General features: G+C 57.2%; 1 protein-coding gene across 5 annotated transcripts; it reads left to right on the top strand.

Annotated features, from left to right (window-relative positions):
• Positions 1 to 214: 214 nt before the first annotated feature.
• On the top strand, positions 215 to 24,643 carry LOC117888668 (nesprin-2-like). 5 transcript variants are annotated; one of them, XM_034792277.1, is made up of 14 exons: positions 399 to 534; positions 2,779 to 2,913; positions 8,433 to 8,481; positions 9,560 to 9,823; positions 10,388 to 10,538; positions 12,037 to 12,219; positions 13,491 to 13,628; positions 16,073 to 16,267; positions 17,520 to 17,802; positions 18,296 to 18,402; positions 19,702 to 19,807; positions 21,618 to 21,772; positions 22,591 to 22,652; positions 23,451 to 24,643. In XM_034792277.1, the coding sequence occupies exons 4-14, from the start codon at positions 9,687 to 9,689 to the stop codon at positions 23,656 to 23,658; spliced, it is 1,725 nt and encodes a 574-aa protein (XP_034648168.1). In that variant the 5' UTR covers positions 399 to 534; positions 2,779 to 2,913; positions 8,433 to 8,481; positions 9,560 to 9,686; the 3' UTR covers positions 23,659 to 24,643. The 5 variants fall into 5 exon arrangements, with proteins under 5 accessions (XP_034648165.1, XP_034648168.1, XP_034648166.1 ...); XM_034792274.1 differs by lacking the exons at positions 399 to 534; positions 8,433 to 8,481 and adding an exon at positions 215 to 351; XM_034792275.1 differs by lacking the exon at positions 8,433 to 8,481 and having other exon boundaries at positions 9,564 to 9,823.
• Positions 24,644 to 24,886: the final 243 nt, after the last annotated feature.

The raw sequence follows: 24,886 nt of genomic DNA, 5'->3' as shown, positions 1-24,886 counted from the left end.
TCCTCTCTGCCCCTGGAGGCGTCTGCAAACAATGAACTGGGGTAGGGGTGGTAACGTCCCAGTGTAAATCCCCGCCCTGGGCTGAACCGGTTAAGACTGAAGGGCCCGATCCTCTCTGAAACCAACCGAGCTGCTTTGCCTGCACCGGATTTGTTTGAGCAAGCCGGGGTGGGGCCGGGCTTCCGCTCCCGATTACCTGTCGGGGGAAGGTCAGGTTACTTGGCACCTCTCCACCCTCCCTCTCCGGCCGTGCGGTGCCGCCTTTGTGCCATTCGCCCAGCCCAGCGCACCTGCTCCAAAAGCCAGGGGAAGAACCTGGAATCGAGCTCGCTGCCCATCTCCTCCGGACAGGTGGGGAGATGCCCAGCCGGGAGGGGTCTCTGACTCACCCGGCTGCCCTGAGGGCAGGGTGGAGGCGGGAGCGGGACCTGTTAATGATTGATCCGTGCTGGCGATGCAAAGGGTCCCCAGTTCTGGGTCGAACTGCAGATCCAGTGGGCCCTGGAGGATTAGAATTAAGCGGTTGCTTATCAGGTACGGTGAGGGCAGCCACTGGGCGAGGCGGCGGGCTGGAGCGCCCTGCGTTACTGGCCCCTTCCATCTCCGGCCTCTCTGAGGCTGCTGCAAAGGGGAGGCAACTGGTGCTGATCTCGCCTGGTCTCTGGGCTGCAAATCTCCATCTGTCAAAGGGGGGGGTGGGGATAATTGGGACTCAACAGTCAGGTTATTGGAGCAGGGAGTCTGTCTCTATGTAGGGCCCAGCACATGGGGTCCATGCAGCACCTCACACAATGGGGACCCCCCCCAGTCTTGGTTGGGGGAGGGTTGTGCTGTGATGGGTGCAGTGGGGCCCTGAATGGGGGCCCCTGGTCTCGGGAGGAATCTGTGCTTCATCTAGCACATTGAGGACCCCGGTCTCGGTTGTGTGTCTGGGGGGGGGGGGGGGGGGGGGGGTTGTGCTGTGCCAGGCGCAGTGGGACCCTGGTCTTAATTAGGGTCTGCTGCACCTGGCACAATGGGGGCCCCCGATCTCAGCAGGGTGAGGGGTCTGTGCTGCACCTATCACAGTGGGGGTCCCCCGATTTTGGTTGGAGCGGGGTTGTGCTGTGCCTGGCACAATGGGGGCCCCTGATGTGGGGCGGAGGGGGGGAAGGTCCGTGCTGTACCTGGCACAATGGGGCACCAGGCTCAGTCGGGGATCCGCGCTGTGTCTGGCGTACTGGGGTCCCTTTCTCGCTGCTGGGGCGGCGAGGTGGTACCATCGTAAACAACAGCAATGGAAACACGAGGCTCCGTTCTTCCCTGGCAAAGCTGCCCTGATTCCCCTGGGTTTAGGGGGTGCTGGGATGAGAGATTCCTGGCTGGGGAAGCTTTACGAGGAGCTGGATCCGAGGGGCAGGTGTGCACTCCACGGTCAATATTTATTCTGTCGTTTTTAACCCTGGCTGCCAGGTTGGAGACGTGGCCTGGTCGATGACAAAGTACAAAGTTTGTGGCTTCCATGGGGTTTACAGTATATCCCTGGCCAGGGTGGTGGGGGCAGCGTCACGGCACGGACTCCTGGAGCACAGTCTTAAAGGGACCTGTTGCCAAATAGATCTGGCAGAAAATACGGCTTCAGCGACCCAGGATCGTGCCTGACGGTCGTTCTTTGTATTATCATAGCATCTCTAGGCCCCAGTGTGCTAGGAGCTGTACGTGCAGGAGGAGAGGCTCCTTCCCCGAAGAGCTCACTGCCTAACCAACGTAGCGTTAGCCCCACTTCCCAGATGGGGAAAGTGACTCCCCCCTGGCCGAGCTGGGACTGGAAGGCAGGTCTCGAGGGCCCAATAACCACACGGCTATCTTTGTTTCCTGGTGGCTTTGCTGGCAGTCCCGGGTGCCCCATGCCTGGCAGGAGCAGGGGCCTGCTAGAAAGAGTCTCACGCTGATTTTTAGCTTCAAAGCAAATGTTGGGTTTCAACCTTCTGTCTCCAGGACCCCAACCTAGCAGCCAGGGGCTGAGCGACCCCGCCTGGATAAGTGGACTGGTGTAACGTCACTCGCCCTGTGATTATTCAATGCTCGTTTCTGGTAGCAACGGAAATGCGCTCGGTACGGTGGAAACGCAAGCCCCGAACCTGCAAACAGGCCCTAGGAACAGACCCCAGGCCCTTCTGCTGAGCCCCATTAACCGCATGGTCCATGGGGGGCAGGGCTACGCTAGGAAATTAGGTCTGCATAAGGGTGGCTCAGGGGTGTGAGAAATCCACCCCCGAGCGCCGCAGTGAAACCGAACTAAGCCCCGGTGCAGACAGCGCTATAGCTACCGCCTCTCGGGGAGGTGGGTTACCTACGCCAAGGGGAAAAGCCCTCCTGTCGGCGTAGGGAGCGTCCTCATTGAGGTGCTGCGTCCGTGCGGCTGCAGCATTTGAAGTATAGACTTATATCAAAGCTCATCCGCTTTGGGGCAGTGACTGTGGCTCGCCGTGGGTCTGGGCGGGGCCCGGCCCGACGTGGGCCCCGGTCCCGGGCGCCGTGGGTCTGGGCGGTGCCCGGCCCGACGTGGGTCCCGGGCGCCGGGTGTCTGGGCGGCGCTCGGCCCGACGCGGGCCCTGGTCCCGGTTGCTCTAAGCGCCACTGTAATATAAAAAATAACCTTGGAACGATCATGCTGTCTCCCAGTGAATTCAGCTGCCACCCGTAGCACGGGGGACCGAGTTGCCTTTCAGATTCAGAGAATTGGCGTTTGGCAGCTAGAACAAAAATAATCCGGTTTCCCTGGTTGCTGCCTTCCAGGGCTCGGCATCGGGATGGAAACATCTTTTTGAAACTCTCCTTATCTTGCCCCACTGAAAGGAATTTGTGGCAGCTCAGCAACCATCCTCCTGTCTTCCCACCTTGGAATCTAACTGTGACCGGCAAAGGCTTTTGGTAAGAGGGGGCTGGGGAGGGAGAAATATCCAGCCCTTATTTCTTATTCTTCAACAGATAAACTGCAAATTAGTTTCTGGGACACAGAAGAAGGGGAATGGGGGGGGGGAAGGTAATTCCAATCCTACAGTTCTTATCTGGGTGCTTTACAAGGCAGGGCTGGATGGGGAAACTGAGGCATGGAGAAGCAAAGTGGCTTGCCTGCCGTCGTCATTTGCAGCTGTGTAATCACCGCCCAGTTAGAATGGTCGATACCACTCCTGAGGGCCTCCTGCCAGCCTGGCCGATTCCCAGGGGCGCTCAGACCTTGCCCCCTCCGCAATCTTCCCACGTTCTCCGTAAAATAGGGACAGCCACAGAATCGGGGTCAAAGTCCAGGGTTGGCGGGATCTGGGATTTCCTGCTGGAGTTCGCAAAGAGCAGGAATTTCTATGGACCCGGGAGGCCAGGGTGGCTCAGAAAATCCCAAGCGGTTCCACTTTATTTTATATTCCCGTGGTGACTAGGGGCTCTGGCGTGCCAAGACAGTCCAGCCCCGGAGAACTTTCAGCCTAACTACACAAAGGGCGGGAGGAGAAACTGAGGCACGGTGAAAGGAAACGAGTGGCCTTTGGTCCTTGGCAGAGCCGGGACTAGAACCGAGGTCTGTGGAGTTCCAATCTAGGGCCTAACCCATGGGCTCACGCTGGGTCTTTTGTCTGCATCCCTGTTTGTTTGCATATCTCCACCTCTGCCTTCCGCTAAACCCCAGTCCAGGGAAGGTGCTCGGCCCACGGAAACCCTGTACTTGCAGCTGGGGAGTAGCCACACCTGGTTTTCAGTAGCCACACTGAGGACGCTTTGGACGCGGTAGTAATGGTGTGAGATTAGGGGCTGTAGGGTGCTTCAGGAAGGTAAAGAGCTGGGGGTCCTGGCAGCCTTATGCGCTGGGGAAGCGGCCAGCAGCACTGGCTGTATACGCAGGGGACTGGGAAGGGCTGACGTTTGCCCGGGTTCTCAGCTACCCCGATCCTGCAATCAGGGCACAGCTGGGGGAGAGGCAACTGTACCTCTACTCTTTGCATCCTGCCCAGCCACGCCCCCGATCCGCCCCCTATGGGCCCTGGGGGCAGAGAACAACCACAGCCCAGTGCACCCTGGCCACACCCACAGATCCAGCCCCTACACCAGGGTCTGGGAACAAGACCTTTATACTAACCCCATGCCAGCCGTGGGGTGGGGGGGGATTGTTTCCACCCCCCGTGTGGCACAGGGGAGCCTCAGCGTGACTGAGAATCGGGGCCCCCTTAGGCCATCGTTAGCTCCTTTGCAGGCTTACAACCCCCCCAGGGGGGTGGGGTTCAGAATCATCCCCGGGCAGGAGGGGGGGTGAACTCTTGATCTATCTGCATTTTTATTTTTATTTTTTTTTGCTGCCTCTTCAAAGGTCCGGAGCGTGTTTGCAAAATTCTTGCTCTGTTTGCTCAGGACTTAAGGACTCCTCCAGCAGGTTCCTTTTCCAGAGGGTGGCAGTACCATGGAGTGGGAAAGGCCCATCCAGACAGGACATTCAGGGTGATATTCGGGTGACCAGATGTCCCGATTTTTATAGAGACAGTCCTGATATTTGGGGCTTTATCTTGTATAGGCTCCTATTACCCCCCCCACACACACACCCTCTGTCACCCATCTAGTCACCCTAGGTGATATTGAAAGCAATCCATGTCCTGTTTTATTATGGGGCAGCACAGGAGGGTAGTGGGTGGACCGGTAGGTGTTGGGCGTCAGGACTTCTTTCCCAGGTTCTTTTCCCAGTTATCAGAGGATGGTGCTGTCCAGTGGTTAGAGCAGGGAGGCCTGGGAGTCAGGACTCCTGGGTTCGATCCCTAACTCTGGCAGGGGAGTGTGGTCTAGTGGGCTAGGCCGGGACCAAGTACCGGGGCTATGAACTGCCAAGCTTAGAGGGGCCGGGGCCCAGCCCTGTCAAAAATCAAGCACTGTGGAGGTCCCTTCTAAAGCGTTTAGCGTAAGGGGCTGCGAGGCGGGCGAATGCTGGGTTCTAATCCTGGCTTTGCCCCTGACTTTTTGTGCCTTCGACACGTGGCTGAAGCTCACGAGACGACGGGCACCCCTCCGATTAAGGTGCCTGGGTGTCATCCATCCCCGTAATCTATCCATCCCCCCCCCACTGTTTCCTTAGCCGGCCGTGCAATGCTGGGCAAGGGGGGATCTTTTCCTGCGCTTCTTAGCGAGTGCCCGACACTCCCAGGCCAGGCTTCAGCTCGCGAACCAAGCAGGTGGCCTGGAAACAGCTGAGCTACAAGCAGGGGTGGGGCGAGTTATGGCCTCCTGAGGCACAACAAACAAATCCCGTGTGGGTTGGCACAAGAGCAGCTAAGGAACAAACAAGGAAACGGGGAGGAGGGCGGTTGGCTCGGCCCGGGCTGGAGCCGATGGGCTGCCGGGTTTGGCTTTCGGTTCTGCTGGCTGGCAGAGGAGGAGGCAGAGGAAAGACAGTTCCCCGCTGGCAGTGGCAGATCCCTGGGTGGTCAGTTTTGGTTCGGTGCAGCAGGCAGGCAGCACTGTAGGACCGAGATCTTTGAGCCAGCGGGGAGGCGGGTGCCGCAGCTGGAGTTTAGAGTTGGCACTGATTGGGGGCTGGAGAGACCGCTGCCCGTTCCACTGCCCAGCACTGTCTCCTTGTGTCCCCCTCGGGTCTGTCTGTCTCCGCCTGGTCTTGTACTTGGATCGGCAACTCTCTAAGGAGGGGCCTGTTTGTACAGCGCCTAGCACAATGGGGTCCTGGGCCGTTGCTGGCATGCCCTCTGCCCTACCGTAATACACCCAATAGCCATCAAAATGTACCATACCTGGCACAATGGGACCCCAGTCCAGGACTAGGCTGCCTAGACGCTACCGTAATATACCTAATCGGAATGCAAATGTACACAATGGGGTCCTGGTCCATGACTGGGGTGCCTAGGCACTACCGTAATACACCTAGTAATACTAGTGTTTGCCCCTTTGGCCTGAGCCCCTTAGACAATATTTGGAGGCCTTGCAGGGTTATTTCTATTAGGAGGAAAAAATCAGTGATCGCCAAGGGGTTTGTTTACATGGAATGTGCAGAAAGTCCCGTGTCCCTGAACACAATAGGAAGAAACGGCAGCAGGCAACTTACTCGCTCAGAAATCCCCATGTCTGCCCATCCAGTGGGCTCTGTGCCCAAGAAGCCCTGTCCCTCTGCTACTTCTAATGGTCACGCTCATAATTCTTGCATCAAGGCGTCAGTCTGTTGCTTGCAGGGTCAGGAAGGTTTTTCTCGTCCCCACCACCCCCCTGATGCACAGTTGTAATCTGGAGGCAGGGAGAGCTTATTTCACCTTCCTCTGAGGCATCGGGGATTGGCCACAGCTGGAGATGAGACACTGGATGGAGTGGACCAACACTGGGGGTGTTCTTAGATGCCTGACTGGTGGGTCTTGCTCACATGTTCAGGGTCCAACTGATGCAGATTCAGGGCCAGGAAGGAATTTCCCCCAGGTCAGATTGGCGAGTACCTTGTTTTTTGCCTTCCTCTGCAGCGTGGGCCACAGGTCATCTGCTGGGATCATCTGGGCAAATCTCACTTAATCAATTCTCTGCCATGGTGTGGGCCTCGGGCTGGGTCTCTGCTGGCCTCTGCCTACGGTTTGCAGTTTGAGCTCAGTCGAGCTCCGTGTCGGGGTATTTGGGTAGAATGGAATGTCCTGTTGGGCGCTCTGCGGGAGGCCAGGCTAGATGATTTAATGCTCCCTTCCGGCCTGAAACTCTGTTCCCCTGGCGCTCTGCCTCTGCCAGCCACGCCCTACAGCCCGTCTCCTCACCCTTGTGTTGGCAACCCTCCATCCACCCTCTGACCTGCGAGTCTGCGGGCACCCCTGATCGTCAGCAGCTGCTGAGGGGGCTTGGATGACTCCTTCGGTAGGTCCTGAAGGAGCGTGCGGGCCAGGCCGCTTTGGCTTTAATGAGATCTCAGACGGTTGTGGGATGCAAAGCTCCACTGGTGGCTGACGGGCCCCTGTCTGCAGACCGGCCGTAACAGTAACAGGAGCCGTTCCATGACACAATCCCACGGCCGTTGAAACTAGACACATTCAGACTGGAAATAAGGCGTAGATTTTTACGGTGAGACTAATTAAGCACTGGAACAATTTACCGAGGGTCGTGGGGGATTTTCCATCACTGAACGTAGGAACGGTCATAGTGGGTCAGACGATCAGGCCATCTAGCCCAGTATCCTGTCTGCCGACAGTGGCTAATGCCAGATGTTTCAGAGGGAGTGAACAGAACAGGCATTATGAAGTGATCCATCCCTTGTCCACTCCCAGCTTCTGACAGTCAAGGCATGGGGTTGCGTCCCTGACCATATTAGCTAATAGCCATTGATGGACCTATCCTCCGGGAACTTACCTAATTCTTTTTGAATCCTGTTATAGTCTTGGCCTTCACAACATCCCCTGGCAATGAGTTCCACAGGTTGACTGTGCGTTGGGTGAAGAAATATTTCCTTATGTTTGTTTTAAACCTGCTGCATATTGATGTCATTGGGTGACCCCCGGTTCTTGTGGTGATATGAAGGGGTAAATCACACTTCCTTATTCGCTCTCTCCACACCAGTCATGATTTTTTAGACCTCTCTCACATCCCCCCTTAGTCGTCTCTTTGCTGAGCTGAACAATCCCAGTCCTTTCTTCAAATTGAATTGACGATTTTGAAACCAGGGCTGGGTATTTTCCTAAGAGATCTGGCCTAGGGATTATTTTGGGGCAGGACTTTGATGTTGTGAAGGCCAAGACTATAACAGGGTTCAAAAAAGAACTAGACAAATTCACAGCGGATAGGTCCATCAATGGCTATTAGCCAGGCTGGGCAGGGATGGTGTCCCTAGCCTCTGTTTGTCAGAAGTTGGGAATGGGCGACAGGGGATGGATCACTTGATGATTCCCTGTTCTGTTCATTCCCTCTGGGGCACCTGGCATTGGCCACTGTTGGAAGACAGGATACTGGGCTAGATGGACCTTTGGTCTGACCCAGTGTGGCCGTTCTTATGTTCTCTGGCCTGTGCTAAGCGGCGGGTCACGCTGGTTGGTTACAATGGGCCCTGCTGGCCTTGGATTCTACGAAGCAGGATCTCCAACAGCACAGGGAACCAAGGAAGCCAAATTGAAGGGGCCTACGCCCTATTTTGTTTTCCTTTGCAGGTCGGGTTACCACCACGCGTCTGGGTTTTCCCGGACATCGCCCCTCTTTTTTTTTTTGAGGCTCCGTCCTCTTATTGCGGCGGATTTTTCAAATAACAGGTAACGTCCGGGATTTTTGTAGAGCAGACGCCGCGTTTCAGAAAGAGTCCCGCTTGGTCAGCTCCCCTGCACCTGCAGCTGGTTGGGCCGTTCCCCTGAAGCCATAGTTGCTGGCTCCCGCCCACCTGGGTACCAGCTCCCAGCCCTGGGGAGGGGGGTCCCACAGGGAGGTGCTGACCGGCTGTTCCTGCGTTCTAGGCTTGCACTGGCCACCGTGACAGGGAGTGACACGGCCCCCCCACCTCCAGTGAGTACCCCTGCCACAGGTACCCCCTCCAGCCCCCAACTGTACCCCCCCCCCCGGGTCAGTGTCTTCTTTCTGGAAACCGAAAATTGGTAACCTCATTTGCAGGCCATCTTTAAAAAGTCTTCCCCTCTCCTCCAGCCACCTTTACCACACCCCTACCACTGCCTCCTCCCTCCCTATGTTCAACTCGGTCTCCCCGAGTACCATTCCTGGGTCCAGATCTGCTCTAATTTGATGTGCCGCAGCCATGCCATCTGCAAATGCATGGCTCCCTGACCTGGCTGGCCGCCCTCTTGTGCAGCCAGAGGCAGTGCAAAGTGGCTGCAAAGCTGCTGTTAGCCCCGCCATCTCCCCCACGGAATACAGGCCCTGATTGTCACTTACCCCGTCTGCCCATGTGGGGGCGCGGCTGGTGGCTTTAAACTTCCTTTGCACTCTCTGTATTCTAGGCCCTGCCTGGCCCTTTTGCAGCGGTTAGAGCAGCCTCGCAGCTGCTCTAAGTGATGCGGGGGGGGGAAGAGACTAGCCGCTGTGTGGTGGCCGTACCCCCTGATCCACCCCCAGGGGGCAGAGAATAGCCTCCGTGCAGTATCCTCTGGCTACACGCCCAATCTGCCCCCTATGGATGCTGGGGGGCAGAGAACAATGGCAGTGCACTCCAGCAATGCCCCCAATCCATCCCTATGGGCCCTGGGGGGGCAAAGAATAGTCCACACCCCTGAGCTGCTCCTTATGCCGTCTCCATACTGCCTGGGGAGCATTGGGGGGGGGGTGTGTCTGTGATGGATTTGCAGAGACTAGTTTCTACCTATTTCGAAGCTCCTCGATGCAGTGATGCCCTTCCCTCCCTCCTTCGGGAATACCTGTGACTCAGGGGCCTCCCAGTGTGGCTGTAATTTACGAGAGCAGAGCGTTCTCCCCCGGGGGGGGGCTGGATTTTCTCTGCACCTGTTGCCCTTAGGAGTTCCTGTCTCCCCAGCAGGGCCCCGCACCTGGGTTCTGGGCGGCCCTGCCGTGCGGTTCTCCCAGCGCTGCGAGCGGCGGCCCTGTTATTCAGGTGAGATCTGTCTGTGCCCAGACAGGATTGGCCGGACCCGCTCCCGGGAGGGGCAATCATGCGCCCCCTGCCGATGCCCAGGCTCTGTCCAGATGCCCAGGCATCCCCGAGACGCTCGCGGGGATTGTGAAGTGGTGAGGAGCCAGAAATGCAGAGGGACAGCGTGGCCCAGAGCTTCAGCCCGGCTCTTCTGAAATCTCGGATGCTCTCCATGCACCAGGGGGAGCCGGTGCCCGACGAGGCCGGCTGCAGCATCTGCACCGCCTCCGTGGAGAAACGGATCAGGTGAGGCTGAGATCCAGGCTCTGGTATTTGGGGAGGGGGGAGACGCCGCGCAGTATGAGGGCATAGGGGAGTGTCGGCCGTTCTGTGTCCCACCACCTGCCAGATGCCCAATGACCCACCTCTTCCCAGAATCCTTAGAGGATGCAAAGGATTGTGGGGATTTGGGTCCTGGGGTTACTTTTTGGGGGGGGAGGTCATTTTGCGGGCAGCAGGAAAAAGAAGGGAGCTGGGAGTGGGGCTGGGATGTGGGGGGGAGGAGGGAAGGGGGCCTGGTGGGATGCAGAGGGGAGGGGGGCTGGGCTCTGGTGGAGTGGAGAGGGGTGGGGGCTGGTGCAGGTGAGTCTATATCTTCTAGCGATGCCAGATGTCCCCTGCGGCTGTGCCAAGCTGCCAGGCCCTTGGCTTTCCCTGTCCCTGGTCAGTTACAGTCGCTTTGCTGGCAGGGCAGGGGAGCAGGTGTCGCTGGCGTTCATGACACGGTGGGTGGCGGCAGGGGGGTGGTGTGGCAGCAGGGGGGAGCTTGGATCGCCGTACGCTGTGAGGCTCCTCTCTGTCTCCCTGCAGGGCCGAGCAGGCCTGCCGGCTGCACGAGCGGGTCCTGGACTCCCTGTCCCGCTTCCAGGACTGGCTGCGGGGGGCGGAGCTGTGGGCCGCCTCCCCTGCTTCCTCCCAGGTGCCCTTCGCTGTGGCCAAGGAGGAGCTCAAAAAGTTTGAGGTGAGGATGGGAGTGAGGGGAGGGGCAGTGTGGCCCAGCGGATGGAGCACTAGACAGGGATACAGGACACCAGGGTTGTGGTCATAGCTCTGCCACCCTCCTGCTGAGTGTCTTTGGGCCAGTCCCTGCCCTGCTCTGTGCCTCAGTTTCCCCTCCCATCTTTTGTTTATTTAGACTTGGGGCAGGGACCGCCTCTTGCGGGACCCAGCACAATGGATGGGGATGTAGGTGCTACCGTAATACACATAATAAGGCCCAGCACAATCCATATCTGGATGCAGATATAGGTGCTACCGTAATATACATAACAAGGCCCAGCTGATGGGTGGAGGGGGGCCCTTTCTGGATGGGGATGTCAGTGCTACCATAATATACATAATAAGGCCCAGCTGATGTGGCCCCAGTTCTGGGATGCGGATGTTGGTCCTACTGTAATAGACATAGTAAGACAAGGCATGATGGGGATGGTAGATGCTACTCCAATAGGGTTTATAGACACTACCATAATACACCTAATAAGGCTCAGCACAATGGGGCCTAGATCCTGGATGGCGACTGGTAGCTACAACCGTAATTAACCTAATAGGGCTCAGCACGGTGACAGTAGGTGGTAGTGTAATATAATACACCTATTAAATAATACTGGAAGAAATTGAATGATTTCTTCTGCGCAGTGATGTTGGCACAGCCAGGGTGGGGCAGGGTTGGCAAGAAGTCTCTTGAAAGAGACCTCAGGGGAGACACTCAGTAGCAGAGGTGTCTTTGAGTTGTGTTTATTGAAATCCTTTTATTTCAAAGGTGGCAGGAAAAGCTGTATACACCGAAGATCAAACAAGGGGAACGTTTATAACCCCCCAGTCCTTCCCCTTGGCAAGAGGCTAACGAGGTCTCCAGTTTCCATAGTGCTTCAAGGATCTCGGCAGCCCGTTGCAAACGTTTAATTTCGTCTCATGTTTCTGCCCCTCTGAGCCGGGCGTTGTAATTTCCATTTGACAGATAGGGAAACAGAGATTAAAGGGACTTACCGCAGAGATACATAGTGGGAGAACTGGGAACAGAACCCAGGAGTCCTGCCGCTAAGCCCCTTGCTCTAACCACTAGCCCCTACTCCCCTGCCAGAGCTGGGAATAGAACCCAGGCATCCTGCCTCCCAGTCCCTTGCTCTAACCACTAGTGCCTACTTGCCTCCCAGAGCTGGGAATAGAGCCCAGGATGTGCTCTGCAGGTCGGCACAGGGGGGGGCCCTGTAACACATGCTCACCAGAGGGTAACAACTGCAGTACGTGAACACAGCACAACTGCTAATGAATTGATCCTCACAGCCCCCTCCCCAAGACAGGGGAGAACTATTCAAATTTTACAGATGGGGAAACTGAGGCACAGAACAACACGGCAACATCTACGGCAGGGGCCAGCATCCAAGCCAGTCCTAGTCCAGGGCTACAACAACAACAAGGCCACCCTTCCTCACCAGTGCTGGTGTCCCTTTTCCCTCCAGATGCTGCAAAGGCAGATCCAGGAGAAGTTGCACCATCTGGAGTCCTTAAACCGGCAGTACCGGCAGCTGGTTCAGGCCAACGGCATCTGTTTGCAGGGCCGGCTCAGGGCCGCAGTCCAGGAGAGCAACCAGCGCTGGGACAACCTCCAGAAACGAGCTGCCGCCATCCTCAAGAGACTGAAGGTACCGGTCGGCAGGTCCCTGGGAGGGAGGGAGGGGCACTGGCATGGCGGGGAGGCATCTCGAGGCACCATCTTTGTGTCCAGGAATAACCGGCAGAGAAATGTGCCTGTGGTGTCTCCCCCGCCAATAATATTTGGGTGGGGAAGGAGACAGGATGGGCGTATAAACCTGCCCCTTGTTACACTGGGGATCCCTTCCTCAGCAGGGAGACCCGGACAGTGAAACAGATCAGATTTGCACAAGAGGGGGATCTGGCCCGGAAAGTGAAATTGCTCAGGCCCTGATTCGCGCCACTCGGCTGAGCAAAATGCAAAAGAAGTCGTTCTTCCGCTCGACTCCGCGCTGATTAGGCCTCAACTGGAGTATTGTGCCCAGTTCTGGGCGTCACATTTCAGGAAGGATGTGGAGAAATTGGCGAAAGTCCGGAGAAGAGCAACAAAAATGATGAAAGGTCTAGAAAACATGACCTATGAAGGAAGATTGAAAACACGGGGTTTGTTTAGTCTGGAAAAGAGAAGACTGAGAGGGGACGTGATAAGTTTTCAAGGTTGTTAAAAGGAGGAGGGAGAAAAATTGTTCTTAACCTCTGAGGACAGGACAAGAAGCAATGGGCTTAAATTGCAGCCAGGGAGGTTTAGGTTGGACATTAGAGACAACTTCCTAACTGTCAGGGTGGTTAAGCACTGGAATAAATTGCCTAGGGAGGTTGTGGAATCTCCATCATTGGGGATTTTTAAGAGCAGGTTGGACAAACACCTGTCAGGGATGGTCTAGAAGACAATACTTAGTCCTGCCATGAGTGCAGGGGACTGGACTAGATACCTCTCGAGGTCCCTTCCAGTTCTGTGATTCTATGAGCAAGATCAAAGTGTCAGAAATTCAGGGATACCACGCAGGCATCTGATGAATTAGTAGTATTATTGATTCACCCTTTGTATCGAGATAGCACCTAGAAGCCACAGGCATGGACCAGTACCCTGTTGTGCCAGGCGGCGTACAAACACCGAACAAAAAGTCTGTCTGCTCCCAAGAGATTCTTGGGCTTAAGGCGAAAACAAAGAGGGGTGTGTAAAAATTACCAGCCACTTCTGCAAAGGTGTCAAGAATTCAAAATCCTGGCCCTTTATTATAATAATTAATCATCTCCAGCATCATTAGCATTAGGCAGAAGGACACTGAAACGTGAATTTTCTCATGTCCGACTTCCTGCTAAACCTGCTGGCTCTGTTTGACTGTTTTTTTTTTGTTTGTTTGCTTCTCCCCCCCCTCAGTATTTTGTCAGCCAGCGGGAGGAGTTTGAGTGGGAGCGGGAGAACGTGCAGGTGTGGCTGACGGAGCTGGATCTGCGGCTCACGGATGTGGAACATTTCTCTGGGGGCAGCTCGCTCGAGAAAATGATGGAGCTGCAGGTAAGATGAGTACGTCCTCTTGTGAAGGATTAGGGATCGCAGGGCATGTATATACCGTATTCGCCCCTTGCAACTCCCAGATGCGGCCGTGCAATGCACACGTCTGTGCAGCCTCATCTCAGAATGATCCTGCACCATGTGCGAGAGGCGCTGGTCTGCAGGGAGCAGGGTGAGGGCTGAGTAGCAGGTGCGCTCATCTTGGAGTTGGTGCCGCACTAGGGGGCGCTGTGCTGCAGCAAGTGAGGTGGGGGGGCTCAGTAGGGGGTGCACTCCCCTCTGAATCTGTGCTCACCCCAGTGTCCCAGTGCGGCGGATAAACAGCTGCCACGTCCCACCCCAGAGGTGGCTGCATTTCCGCACAGGGGGAAGTGACCCTTGCATATTCTTCCCCTAGCCCCTCTGATGGGAAGCGGGGAGGGCTCAGAACTCATGAGCTATCAATTAATGTCTGTGATGTGCTTTGAGTGGGAAGAGCAGTGAGTGAGCAAAGTACCCTCATTGTTCTGTGGCCGACTGTTTGCAGGCGGGTCGCACCGGCGAAGTGATAGGGGAAAGTGCACGTGCAGAGATGCATGTGTACACAGGCACACACCTGATCATCTGTTTACACAGAAAATGTTGGTTCACCGAAGGGGAAATTTTATTTTTAGAGAATGACGTCTGGCCGAACTGGTTTCGGGTGACACGTTTCACTTAACCTGTCAGGTGCTGAGATGCCAATACATTCAGAGAAACGGTGGCGATCTAAGGGTTAAAAAATAATACATAGACTCCGGAGGATAGCGTGGGGGTCAAACCAGGCTAGTTCCAGCGTGGGAATATTTTCTCCCAGTGATGCTCTGGCATCTGCCTTCCAAGGATCTCCAAGCACCTTCATAACTTCAGCCCCTGGGGGATACAAGTTGATAGCTTCCTCTGAGTTTTTTATAGATGGGGAAACTGAGGCACGGAGAAGGGAAGGGACTCTGCCAAAGTCTTACAGGGAGGCTAGCTAGGAATAGAACCCAGGAGTCCTGACTCCATGTAGCTTCCTTCAAACACAATCTCGGACTTCCCCAAAGCTTGGAGTCGTGTAGATCAGGGTAGGTTGAGTTGGTCTCATGTCTACGGGGAAGTGAACTCTTCTATCCAGTGTCATTTTTGTACCTCCTCTCTCTTTCTGCGCACGCACAGAGCAGGGTTCGTCCCCGCCAGCAGGGGGCAGCAGACAGACACCCCACCCCTGCGATCGTAAACGTTAAAAGTCCGTAAGCGATGAGGCGGGTGGGTTTTCAGAGAGGAAACTGAAATATTCGCTGCGATCCCCTGGATCAAACTGCTGCACAGGGACGGAGAGCTGCAGGCTCTGTATAAAACACTTTCCTGGGCCCTCGGGAGCTGGGGCTTGGGGCAGAGCTGTGCACCCTTTCACCTTTAGGTCACCAGTTCCCATCGGGTCATGGTCAATAGGGATTGAATCTTGATGAGTGTTTCCCCTGGATGGGCCATTTGCCGGCCTGTGTGAGATGAGTTTGCCGGGCCTCAGGCCAGTAGAAAACTAGCTCTCCCTTTCTTCCAAGAATCCCTAGCTCTTTCCTCAGCAGATCTCAAAGCGTTTCCCGAAGAAGGCAGTATTGTTTACCCCTTTTGACAGATGGGGAAACTGAGGCACAGAGTGGGGGGCGTGGCTTGCCCCAGGTCCCCTGGCAGTCTACATCTCCTGAGTCCCAGCCCAGTGATCTCAGTCAACAGGCCGTATTCCACCCACTTCTCTGTCCGTGTCTGGGTGGACTTTGTCCTTCGGTTGAAGGCACCGAGCCGTCTTAAAATATCCCAAGGCTGACTGGTCTCCCAAACCCTCCCCTCGCCTCCAGCTCTGTACACTGGGGGCGGGAGGGAACAGGTGCTGATGTGCATTACCAGCCCTCTGCTTGCTCAAACCGGCCAGCCTCTGTGTGGAAACCTGTGGGAACGCCAGATCGATCCCGAGATTAGCTTCTCGCTTCCAGTTAGCGATCGCACCTGTCCCCGGGCCGCTCGACAGCACGTAATAAACCCAACGGCTGAACTGCCGCAGGCCTGTGACCTTGGGCGCCACGGCGCTCCGTTCTGGCGAGCTCAGAAGGGTCAGGAAGGGGCGACCACGCCCCGCAGGTGTTGGGATCGGCCCTTCATTTGGTCTTGTCCTTCTCTCTGGGGCAGCGTTGAGACGGTAGCTCTAGGGGGCGCTGTGCTGCAGGGTGAGGGGCTCAGCGGGGGGCTCTCTCCCCTCGCAGCACTAGGGGGTGCTGTGCTGCTGGGGTGCTCTCCAGTGCAAACCCCAGCACGGCAGTAGGGGGCGCTGTGCTGCTGGAAGTCTTCGGGGTAAGATGGAAATGGGAGGCCAGGCCTGCTAAGATTCCCGGGGCAGTTGGCAAGGAGGGGCCAGCCCCATGGTCTCGGCTAACGTCTCCCCTCTGTCCCAGGAGTTCCAGGAGGCCGTGCAGTCCAACGCGGAGCGGCTCGACTGGCTGCTGGTGTCCGGCGAGCGGTTGATCCAGAGGAGCGAGCCGCAGGACGCCGAGATCCTGGAGGAGGAGCTGCAGGAGATGAGCTGCTACTGCCAGGAGGTCTTCTGGCGGGTGTTCCGCTTCCGCCGCCGGCTGGTCAGCATGAGGCTGGTACGTGTGGGGCGGAGCCCGCGCCATGGGGCACGGCGGCTCAACCAGCGCCGGGCACCTGGGCGCTCTCAGCCCTGCCCAGACTAGGGATGGGAGATTTACCAGGAAAATCCTCAGGGCCACCACTGTGAGGAAGACATTGTGGGGCAGTGCTCCCCTCTCACTCAGTGCTGCCTGTAATGCCCCACGGTGGCACTAGGGAGCGCTCTTCTGCAAAGAGGGGTGGGAGCAGAGAATGGGGCACGCTCCTCTTGCAGTCGGTGCTGGTCCCAGTGTGGCACTAGGGGGCGCTGTGCCGCAGGGAGTGGGGTTGGGAGCTCAGTAGGGGGCGCTCTCCCCATGCACTCAGCGCTTACCCCAATGCCTCAGTGCAGCACTAGGAGGCGCTGTGCTGCAGGGAGAGGGGTGGGGGCACAGAGGGAAGTACGCGCCAGTCTGTCAGCTGATTCCAACTGGCATGCTGCAAGAAGCAGAGCGGGGGGCTCTCGCCAGACCCCAAGGCTCAGGTTTGGTGGCAGAGGCTGCATTTGTTGTGCTGGTGAGGGGAGAGGTCTAGGCACCGGGTGCTTATTGTGGTGATTTTTTGGCAAGAGTTGGGCTACGAAACGCCTGGGTCATGGCCACATTTCCTTGTGATCCGATGCGTTTTTACCTTCCCAAGTTCCCCCCGCTGCGTTTTCAGCTGGTCAAAGGATTCTTCGCTTCCACTCCTCAACTCTTGTGCAGCATTGCTCTGCAGCTGTTAAATGGCTGCTGTGTGTTCCGCTCCAGAGGTGGCTGCATCTCAGCACTGGGTGAAGGAGCTCTCTATAAACAGCTGCCGTGCCCCACCCCAGAGGCAGCTGCATCTCAGCACTGAGGGATCCCTGTATAAACAGCTGCCATATCCCATCCCAAAGGTGACGGCATCTCTGCCCTGGGGGAGGGATCTCTGGATAAACAACTGCAGCTGTACCCACAGAGCTAGATGAGGTGATTTCTGGGTATCAGTTTCCAAAGTGCTTGAGGATTGTCAGGTGAAATATTATCATTTACAAGTTCGTGTGTGCTTCTCTGCCCTCTGCTGGTAGAATAAAAATTATTTGAATGTGTGTCATAGCCCCTATACTGCCAACAATGACTGGGGATTCTCCTATAGCTCAGGTGTATTGGAGTTGCCCATTGCAGGAGGGTTAGTTAAAGGCTACTGAAGGCCTAGCGAGCTGCTGTCTCTTTCCTGCTGACCCTTCCTGCTCACCCACCCACCCACCAGGTCTTTGAGGATGAGTGGCTGTCAGACCGAGACACTGACGTGGAGTCTGACTGCTTCGCAGACGCGTCCCCGGAGCCTGAGGTTGAGGGAGAAGCCAGGGGGCCCCCTCCCGCTGCTTGGATCTACCAGTCCACCCCGCACAAGGCTCTCTGCTGCCGGCGCCGCCATCCGTTCGGGGCTGCCTGGCGGGACAGCCTGGACCTGGAGTGGGACCCCTCGGTGGACGTGGGCGGGTCCACGTCTCATGACGAAGAGGATTCATCGTACTGCAGCGCCATCACGGGTACGGGCTGCCGTGGGTCGCGGGCCCTGGCTGCCCCGAATTGCAGTGGTGGGGAGAGGAGTCCTTAAAGGGGCAGAGCACCCCCAAACTGCCCCAGGTGATGGGTAGGAGGTGGCTTCTCACCCCCCTCCCAGAGCTGGGGATGGAACCCAGGAGTCCTGACTGCCCCCCCGCCCCCAGCTCTAACCCACTAGACAACACCTCTCTCCATAAAGATTCCTTCCCATATGGCAGGGGTGGGCCACCCCCAACAATGACCCAGCTGCCACCTCCCTCCCATGCCAGCTGGGGCAGAGCTTTAAGGGCAGCAGCTCCTGGCCCTGGATATGGGTTGGGGGTGCACAGACCCCCCCGCCCCCTTGCCTTAAAGGGGCAGTCTCTTAAAGGGGGGCAGCCGAGCTGGGCCAGCCCAACATTGCTGCAACAGCTCCTGGGGGTCACGGGGGATCTTTTAAAGGGGCAGATCCCACCAGCCGCCGTTCCCTCTCTCCAGGTGTGGGCCAGTGGGAGGAGTCAGGCCGGAGATGCAGCTGCCAGCTGGGCACGCCCAGCAGCTGGCCGGCTGGATGCGGGAGAGGCACCGGCCACGAGGACCTGAACGTAGGTAGCTACTGGAGTCCATCCCAGGGGGGCTGGGCTCGATACAGGGGTCACTGCGTGACATGTACCAGGGGTCTGCTGGCCTTAAACCCTGTGAAAGTACGAGCAGGGGCTTCCTGGGACCCCTCTGTAAACGGCCGGGGGAGGCGGGGGTGTTTCGGGTGTGATGAAACCGACCCCATCAGGGAGCATGGAAACAAAGTCCTGGAAGGGGTTTTACGCAACAATGGCCCAGGGGTGAGGGATGGACAGCAGAAGTGGGGGGGCCCAGTCCCAGGTCGCAGGGCCACCCCACCCAGCTCCGGACGGGGCCAGTGGGGGAGGGGGGAATGCTCCCCCCCCCCCCACAGCTCCTCTGCTGAGTTCAGGTTCTCAAAAGGGCAAGGGAGGCATGGACCCCCATGTTTAAAAAGTGTATGTGGGGGACAGTCCCCTTTGGTCCCCCTCAATCGCTGGTACCTCTGCGGGGGCCCGGGGGTCCGATTAATTCCCAGGACCAATTCTCAGCCCTTAGGCTTGTGTTTCCTCCCTCCCCACGTAGGATCCGTCCATGTCACGTTCCCCCTCTCTGCATTTCATTATTATCTGCTTTACAGCGCAGCCCCCGTAGTGAAATTCCGGGCCCTGCGCGGTAACCGAGATCGGGGCCCCACGGCGCCAGGTGCTGCCCGGACACAGTAGCTAAGATCGGGGCACCAGACCAGCCGTACCTCTGAGAACTCTGACAGAGTGGGATTAGCTCTGTTTGAGAGGTGGGGAAACTGAGGCCCAGTGAGATGCAGGGGCTGGTGCAGGGTCTCACACAGCTGGGACTTGAATGCAGGTTTCCTGAGTCCCAGCCTAGCACCTTAACCGCAAAGCCGCTGCAGCCTCTGTCTAGCCCTAAACCAGCCGTAGCCCGGTCAGTAGCGGGGTGAGCTTCCCACGCCTAACACGACCCCCTGCTGCTAACGGGCTTCACTGGGAACCAGAGACAAGGTGATTCCCTATTTGTAAGAGGGAGTGGGGTCTATTGGTTAGAGCAGAGTTGGCTGGGCGCCAGGACACCTGGGTTCTATCCCCAGCTCTGGGAGGGAAGTGGGGTCAAGTGGTCAGAGTAGGAGGCAATGGAGCTCAGGACTCCTGGGTTCTATCCCAAGCGCTGAGCGGGGAAGGTGCAGGGGGAGGGTAGGTGCTGGGACGGTGTCCCTCCATTCCCTGTAACCCAAGCAGGAGACACCCTGTCTCCTGGGGAGGAGCTGTCAGGGTTGATGGAGGCAGCTTTGGCCAGTGGGGCCTGAGCATGGCTATCATTAACAGGTCGTTCCCTTTCGAGGGGAAACGCAGGTGCAGCTGGGCTCCCAGGACGGGCCTTGTCTCTCCCTGGCGACCCGGAGGAAGGTGGAAATTGTCTGGGATAGTTCCGGTAAGTGACTTGGTTCCTGGCCCGTCACAGTCCAGTCCAGCTGACCACTGCCTATCCATTACCAAGAAAGCCCTTAGGTAGCTCCCACTAGCTAATGAGGGGAGACTTGTGGGGTCATAAGAAAAGATGCTGGGACTGGACGACAGGGAGTGGATCACTCGATAATTGCCCTGTTCTGTTCATTCCCTCTGAAGCACCTGGCACCGGCCACTTTGGTCTGACCCAGTATGGCCGTTCTTATATTCTAAAGCTGTATAAATAACAGGAAATCTAGTTCAAACAGGAATTAATTCAGGGCCGTTCTCTGGTCCGCGTTCCACAGGCCAGACTAGACTAATTCAGGGCAGTGGGCCCCTCCGGCCTTGTGATCTCTGAATCTATGGGGAAAAAATCAGAATTTTGGGCAAATCAAAACATGGAAAAAAATCTTGCTTCAGGTTGAATAATGTGTTTCATGTCCGAGCCTTGTCTGAATTGTTTGGGATTTTTTTTAAAGTGAAATCGAAGGGATTTTTGAAACCCCAAGTCGTTCGGAGCGAAAGAAACCAAGACACTCTTTTGTTTCGAAACCGTTTGGGCTTTTTCAGAGTTGTGTGTTTGCCGCCGGGGTCTGGTTGTGGTTTGGTTTTTGCGACACGAACGAGTCGGCCAAACAGTCACTGGTTTGCAAAACGTGTCGAATCTGCATTTGTCACCGAAAACTGAAACACTTCTCCCAGCTCTAGTCCTAATCCGCCTGAATAGAGTCCCCCAGTCTGGCTGGAAACAGACCGGCGGGAGCCGGGTGATTCATAGATTCTGAGGCCAGAAGGGACCATTCCGATCAGCCAGGCTGCAGCCAGCCCAGATCTGGAGGTTGACGTAGAGCATTTGATCTCGGTGGAGAGCGATGGAGAATCCACCGTGTCTCCTAAGGGGCTGCTCCAATGGTTAATTCTTAGTTTATCCAGCTTTCCCTCCCAGCACCTTGATCTCACTCTATCTGTGCTCCTATAAACGAGTCTTCTGCTATCAGATCTCTCCTTCCCGCATAGGTACTTACGGTGAAAGGTACTTTATGCACCAGGTCAGGGCTTTGGTCCTTTATGGGCTTGAATCTGGCCTTTGGTTGTCCGTACCCCGGCTCTGTGGCTGGCGTGAAATGAGCTGTGAGGGCTCAGTGCATTTCAGCGCGGGGCGGTTTTCTGCTGCATAAAACATCCAGGCTCAGGACTGGTGAAAGATCCTGCCCGCCCAGCCCCCGAGATCTTTCTCAGACGCTGCTCTGGAAAGACATCGCTTCTGGGGATGAGCTCGGTCTCCAGGGCCCTTGAGTTCTGGGCCCCTCTGCTGGGTGGGGGGCAACTGGACTGAGACCTGACAAACTCATTTCACAGTAGGGAAGCCACCCAACAGCCATGAGCTGCTAGCACGTACTGAGGTGGGATTGTCTTCGGGGTGCTGGTTTGATACCAAGGGCTTCATAGTCCAGGCCACCGGCTCTGTAGCCCCCCGTTATTAACTCCTTTGAGCCACCCGCTGATGCCCCACACATTACTTAGCCGAGGGCCTCACAATCTGTAGCGTATGTATCCTCTCAACTCTCCTGTAAGGCTGGTATCCCCATTGCAAAGAAGGGGAAACTGAGGCATGGAGTGGCTAAGTGATTTGCCCAAGGAGCTTGTAGCAAAGCAAGGATTTGAACCCAGCCCTGCCGTCTCCCAGGTTGGTATCCTAATAACCGGGTCATCCTTCCTCCCCTCCCCTGGGCTGATCTCTCTCTTGTAACCCTGCCCCTGGCAGTCACGCCCCCGCCATCCTCTCCCCTTAGGGAATGCCCCTCGGCGGGGCAGCCGGCATCCCCAAGGCCTGGCACTGGGGAACGAGGCCTGCCGCCAGACAGAGACGGTGGGCTTTGACCCCGAGCGGATTGAGAGCTGGCTGGGCCAGACCTGCGTGGAGCAGGGCAAGCTGGAAGTGATGCAGGTGAGCGCTGTTGCACCCTGGAGGGGGCAGGGGGGGTCTCGGGTCAGGCACCCCCACATCCCCAGTGCCTGCGGGGCTTAGATCTCTTCCGGCCCCAAGCTCCATGCGGCTTTCCCTCCCCTGCTGGTGCTGACGGTGCTGATCAGGTGGTCTGGGGGGTCATCCCCGTGACCTCTGCAGGGATGGGGCACCCTAGGGGGAGCTGATGCAAGTGGGATTTGGGCTGGGGGGGTGTCCTCCCCTCTGGTCTCGCCCCTGCCCCTTTCTATCCACCCTCACCCGCAAGGCTCGGAGCGATGGGGCCGCCCCCCAGGTTCCCCTCCCCAAGCAGCAGGGCCGAGCGTGGGTGGTTGCAGCAGCGGCTGGGAAAGACAAGGACCTGGCTGGCCCTGCCAGTCCCAGCGTCCAGGCCAAGCAGTAGGGCTCAGCTGGGATGCCGTCAGAGTCCCCAAGCTAAGCAGGGACATGCCTGGCCACTCCCAGGAGGGGAGGCCCCCTTGTACTGCCGATAATTAGAAAGAGCTGTGCCCACCCAGATCACGAGCCAAGCATGGGGCTAGACATAACTCCCCTCCCCTGGCACTGGGGTAGGACCCAGAGTCCTGACTCCCAACCCCCTGCTCTAACCACTAGACAGCACCTCTCCCGCTGTAAAGTTTCCTTCCCCCGCGTGAGTTAAGGAAGAAGGCCCCACGTGCGGTGGGCTCGAGGCTGGTACCTCGGATGCGCTGGCCATGCAGAGCCCATAGCTCGAGGGGGGGTGTTGGGCCCCATCCAGCCCTGACTAACGGCCCCCTTCTCCGACCTTCCTTCTGCAGCCCTGCAAGAGGAGTCAGGCCGGTCCCGGCTCTGAGGACGTGGCAGTCATCATTGAGAAGGGGTAGGGGGCTGCTGTTTTGAGCCAGAGGGGCGGGAATGCCACAGACAGATGTCCTTTGCCCCATCTCTCCCCCGACTGACATCTCCCCACCTCCCAGCCCTGCCTCCCCCAGGCCTGCTTTCCTGGGAGTGGGGTGGGTTAGCCCCTTGCACCAGCGCCTCCAGCCGTCTGTTCCAGGTCACCACCCCGTGGGCCCTTGCCCACCTGCAAAGGGTTACGGAGAGCAAGGGCAGATGTTCCCAAGGGGTGTCTGGAGCAGTCTGAGCGCAGCCCGGTTGTGGCTGGGTTGCCTGGTGGGCCTGGGGGAATGAGGCTGAGACGGGAGGGGCAGAGGTGGTGCAGGGTGTGGACCTCTCAGCGGGCCATCCATGAAGCCAGCCCGGACTTTCTAGTGCCCCCTCTCCTTGTATCTAGCTAACCATCCTCCTTTCCAGCTCCCACCAGACCTGCCCCTCTCCCACACCCTGGAGTGAAGGTCTCCAGAGGCATTTCTGTCTGAAACAGCTGCCAGGCTCCCTCCCCACTCCACTGACTTTGGGGTTCACCCCTAGGGAGGGGGCTTTGGTCCCCCAGCCAGGGGACAGAGCAGTGCAGAGAAAGGGACGCTGGGAGCGGCGAATCCCATTGGAGCCCATTCCGGTTTCCAGTGGCTGGGAGTTCCACAGTCCATGCTCCCCTTTTCCCTGGGGCTCGCAGGGAGGGGGGTTGAGCTGCAGCGGGCCTCTCCTATGACTCTTGTTCTGTTCCCCACCGCCCCCCACGTGCCAACTCCAATCCTGGCATCTCTCGTGCCTCCAGGACTATGTCCCAGCCCTTGGCTTTCTCAGATCAACCTCGGGTGGGCTCCAGGATCCTGGTCAGAATGAAGAGGCTGCTGCTCTCTGCGGCTGGACTACTCCTGCTCCTCCTGGCCGGCACCTCCCTTCTCTCCCGCGCTGAAACGCCCTGCTACGTCCGGTCCTTCCATTTCATGCTGAAGTACGTCAACGGGCCCCCTCCTACGTAGGCGTGCTGGGAAAATGCCAACGAGAGCCCACGGTTTCCCCCATGCCGGGGGCAGCTCCAAGGGGTAGGGGGGCCATTTCCCACCATTCAGTGCCACCCTCGCGTGGATTTTCCTTGGGCATCTGCCAAGCCACCTGCTTCTGAGGAAGATCCCAACCTCCCAGCATGCCCAGATATGCAAGGAGCCTGCCCGTGAAGGAAGCACTTTTGGATCCTTCCGGGGACTTTGGAAGAAGCTCATCAGTACTTTCAGAGACCCCCAGAGGTGACCCACACGAACCCAGAAGCTTACAGCTGAAAGGAACCTCAAGAAATCAGCTGGTCCCACCACTGCACCGATCGAGGACCCCTTGTGGTCGTTGTTGTCCTTGCTCTGCCAGCCCAGCCCCTTGGCAGGTCCACCACTCCCCGGGAATGGGGCAGTTTGGAAAATTCTCCATCGCAGCTGTTCTTCGACAGCAAATCAGGACTCGACCCAGCAAAACGTCCTGTGAGAAGTGGCTGCTGCTTGTGGAAAATTTTGACTTTTTGTTCAGACTCAAAGAATACCCAAAACTCAGAATATCTCAGTTCAGAAATGCTACCCAGGTGCCTCATGGGAGTTGTAGTTTGGGGGATTCTTAGCCCCATTCTTTATTATGGGTTGGGGTCCCCCGCCAGCCTACATCTCCCATGATGTGTTGCAGCTGTGGGACTCCCATGATGCACCGACACCCATCTCTAAGAGGCAAGATCATGGAGCATGATGGGAGATGTAGTCTGGCCAGGGAGCCTAGCCCATAGAAGAGAATGGGGACATGCGAGACCTGACCTACACCTCCCATAAGACACCTGGACAGCATGGACTGGGTACTGCCCCCTAGGGGACTGGAACTGAGGCCGCTGCAGCCTTGAAGATGGATCTAGTAAGTGGTGCACCCAGGCCCATCCAAACCGGAGTCTGTGTGAATGCCAAGTTTAAGTAAATGTGTTTTGAAGTGAATTTATTCATGTGCCATGGAACTGGTTTGCTGGGACCTCAGCCCTTTGGTCATTACCTGTCCACCATCAATTGGGGCCCACCTACATTTCCATGCCTAGCTATGCCACTGGGGAAGGCGTTGTAAGGGGTACTGCTGCAGCCCTGCGGGTGGGCACAGGACCTGGTACCGTTGGATGCGAGGGGATATGGTAACTGGTGCCACGCTAGTCACACCCCATTGTGCCACAGGTACCATTAGAGCTCTGCA

This window comes from Trachemys scripta, chromosome 16 (genome assembly GCF_013100865.1).
Source record: "Trachemys scripta elegans isolate TJP31775 chromosome 16, CAS_Tse_1.0, whole genome shotgun sequence".
Lineage (NCBI taxonomy): Eukaryota > Metazoa > Chordata > Testudines > Emydidae > Trachemys > Trachemys scripta.
This window is presented reverse-complemented; position numbering and strand designations above follow the sequence as displayed.

What these genes read in the sequence shown, in the direction of transcription:
- LOC117888668 (XM_034792274.1), top strand. Translation starts at nt 9,687, where the DNA reads ATGCAGAGGGACAGCGTGGCCCAGAGCTTCAGCCCGGCTCTTCTGAAA. An exon ending in TCCGTGGAGAAACGGATCAG is followed by an intron (nt 9,824 to 10,387) that starts GTGAGGCTGAGA and finishes GTCTCCCTGCAG; the next exon opens with GGCCGAGCAGGCCTGCCGGC. An exon ending in GGCTGGTCAGCATGAGGCTG is followed by an intron (nt 16,268 to 17,519) that starts GTACGTGTGGGG and finishes CCCACCCACCAG; the next exon opens with GTCTTTGAGGATGAGTGGCT.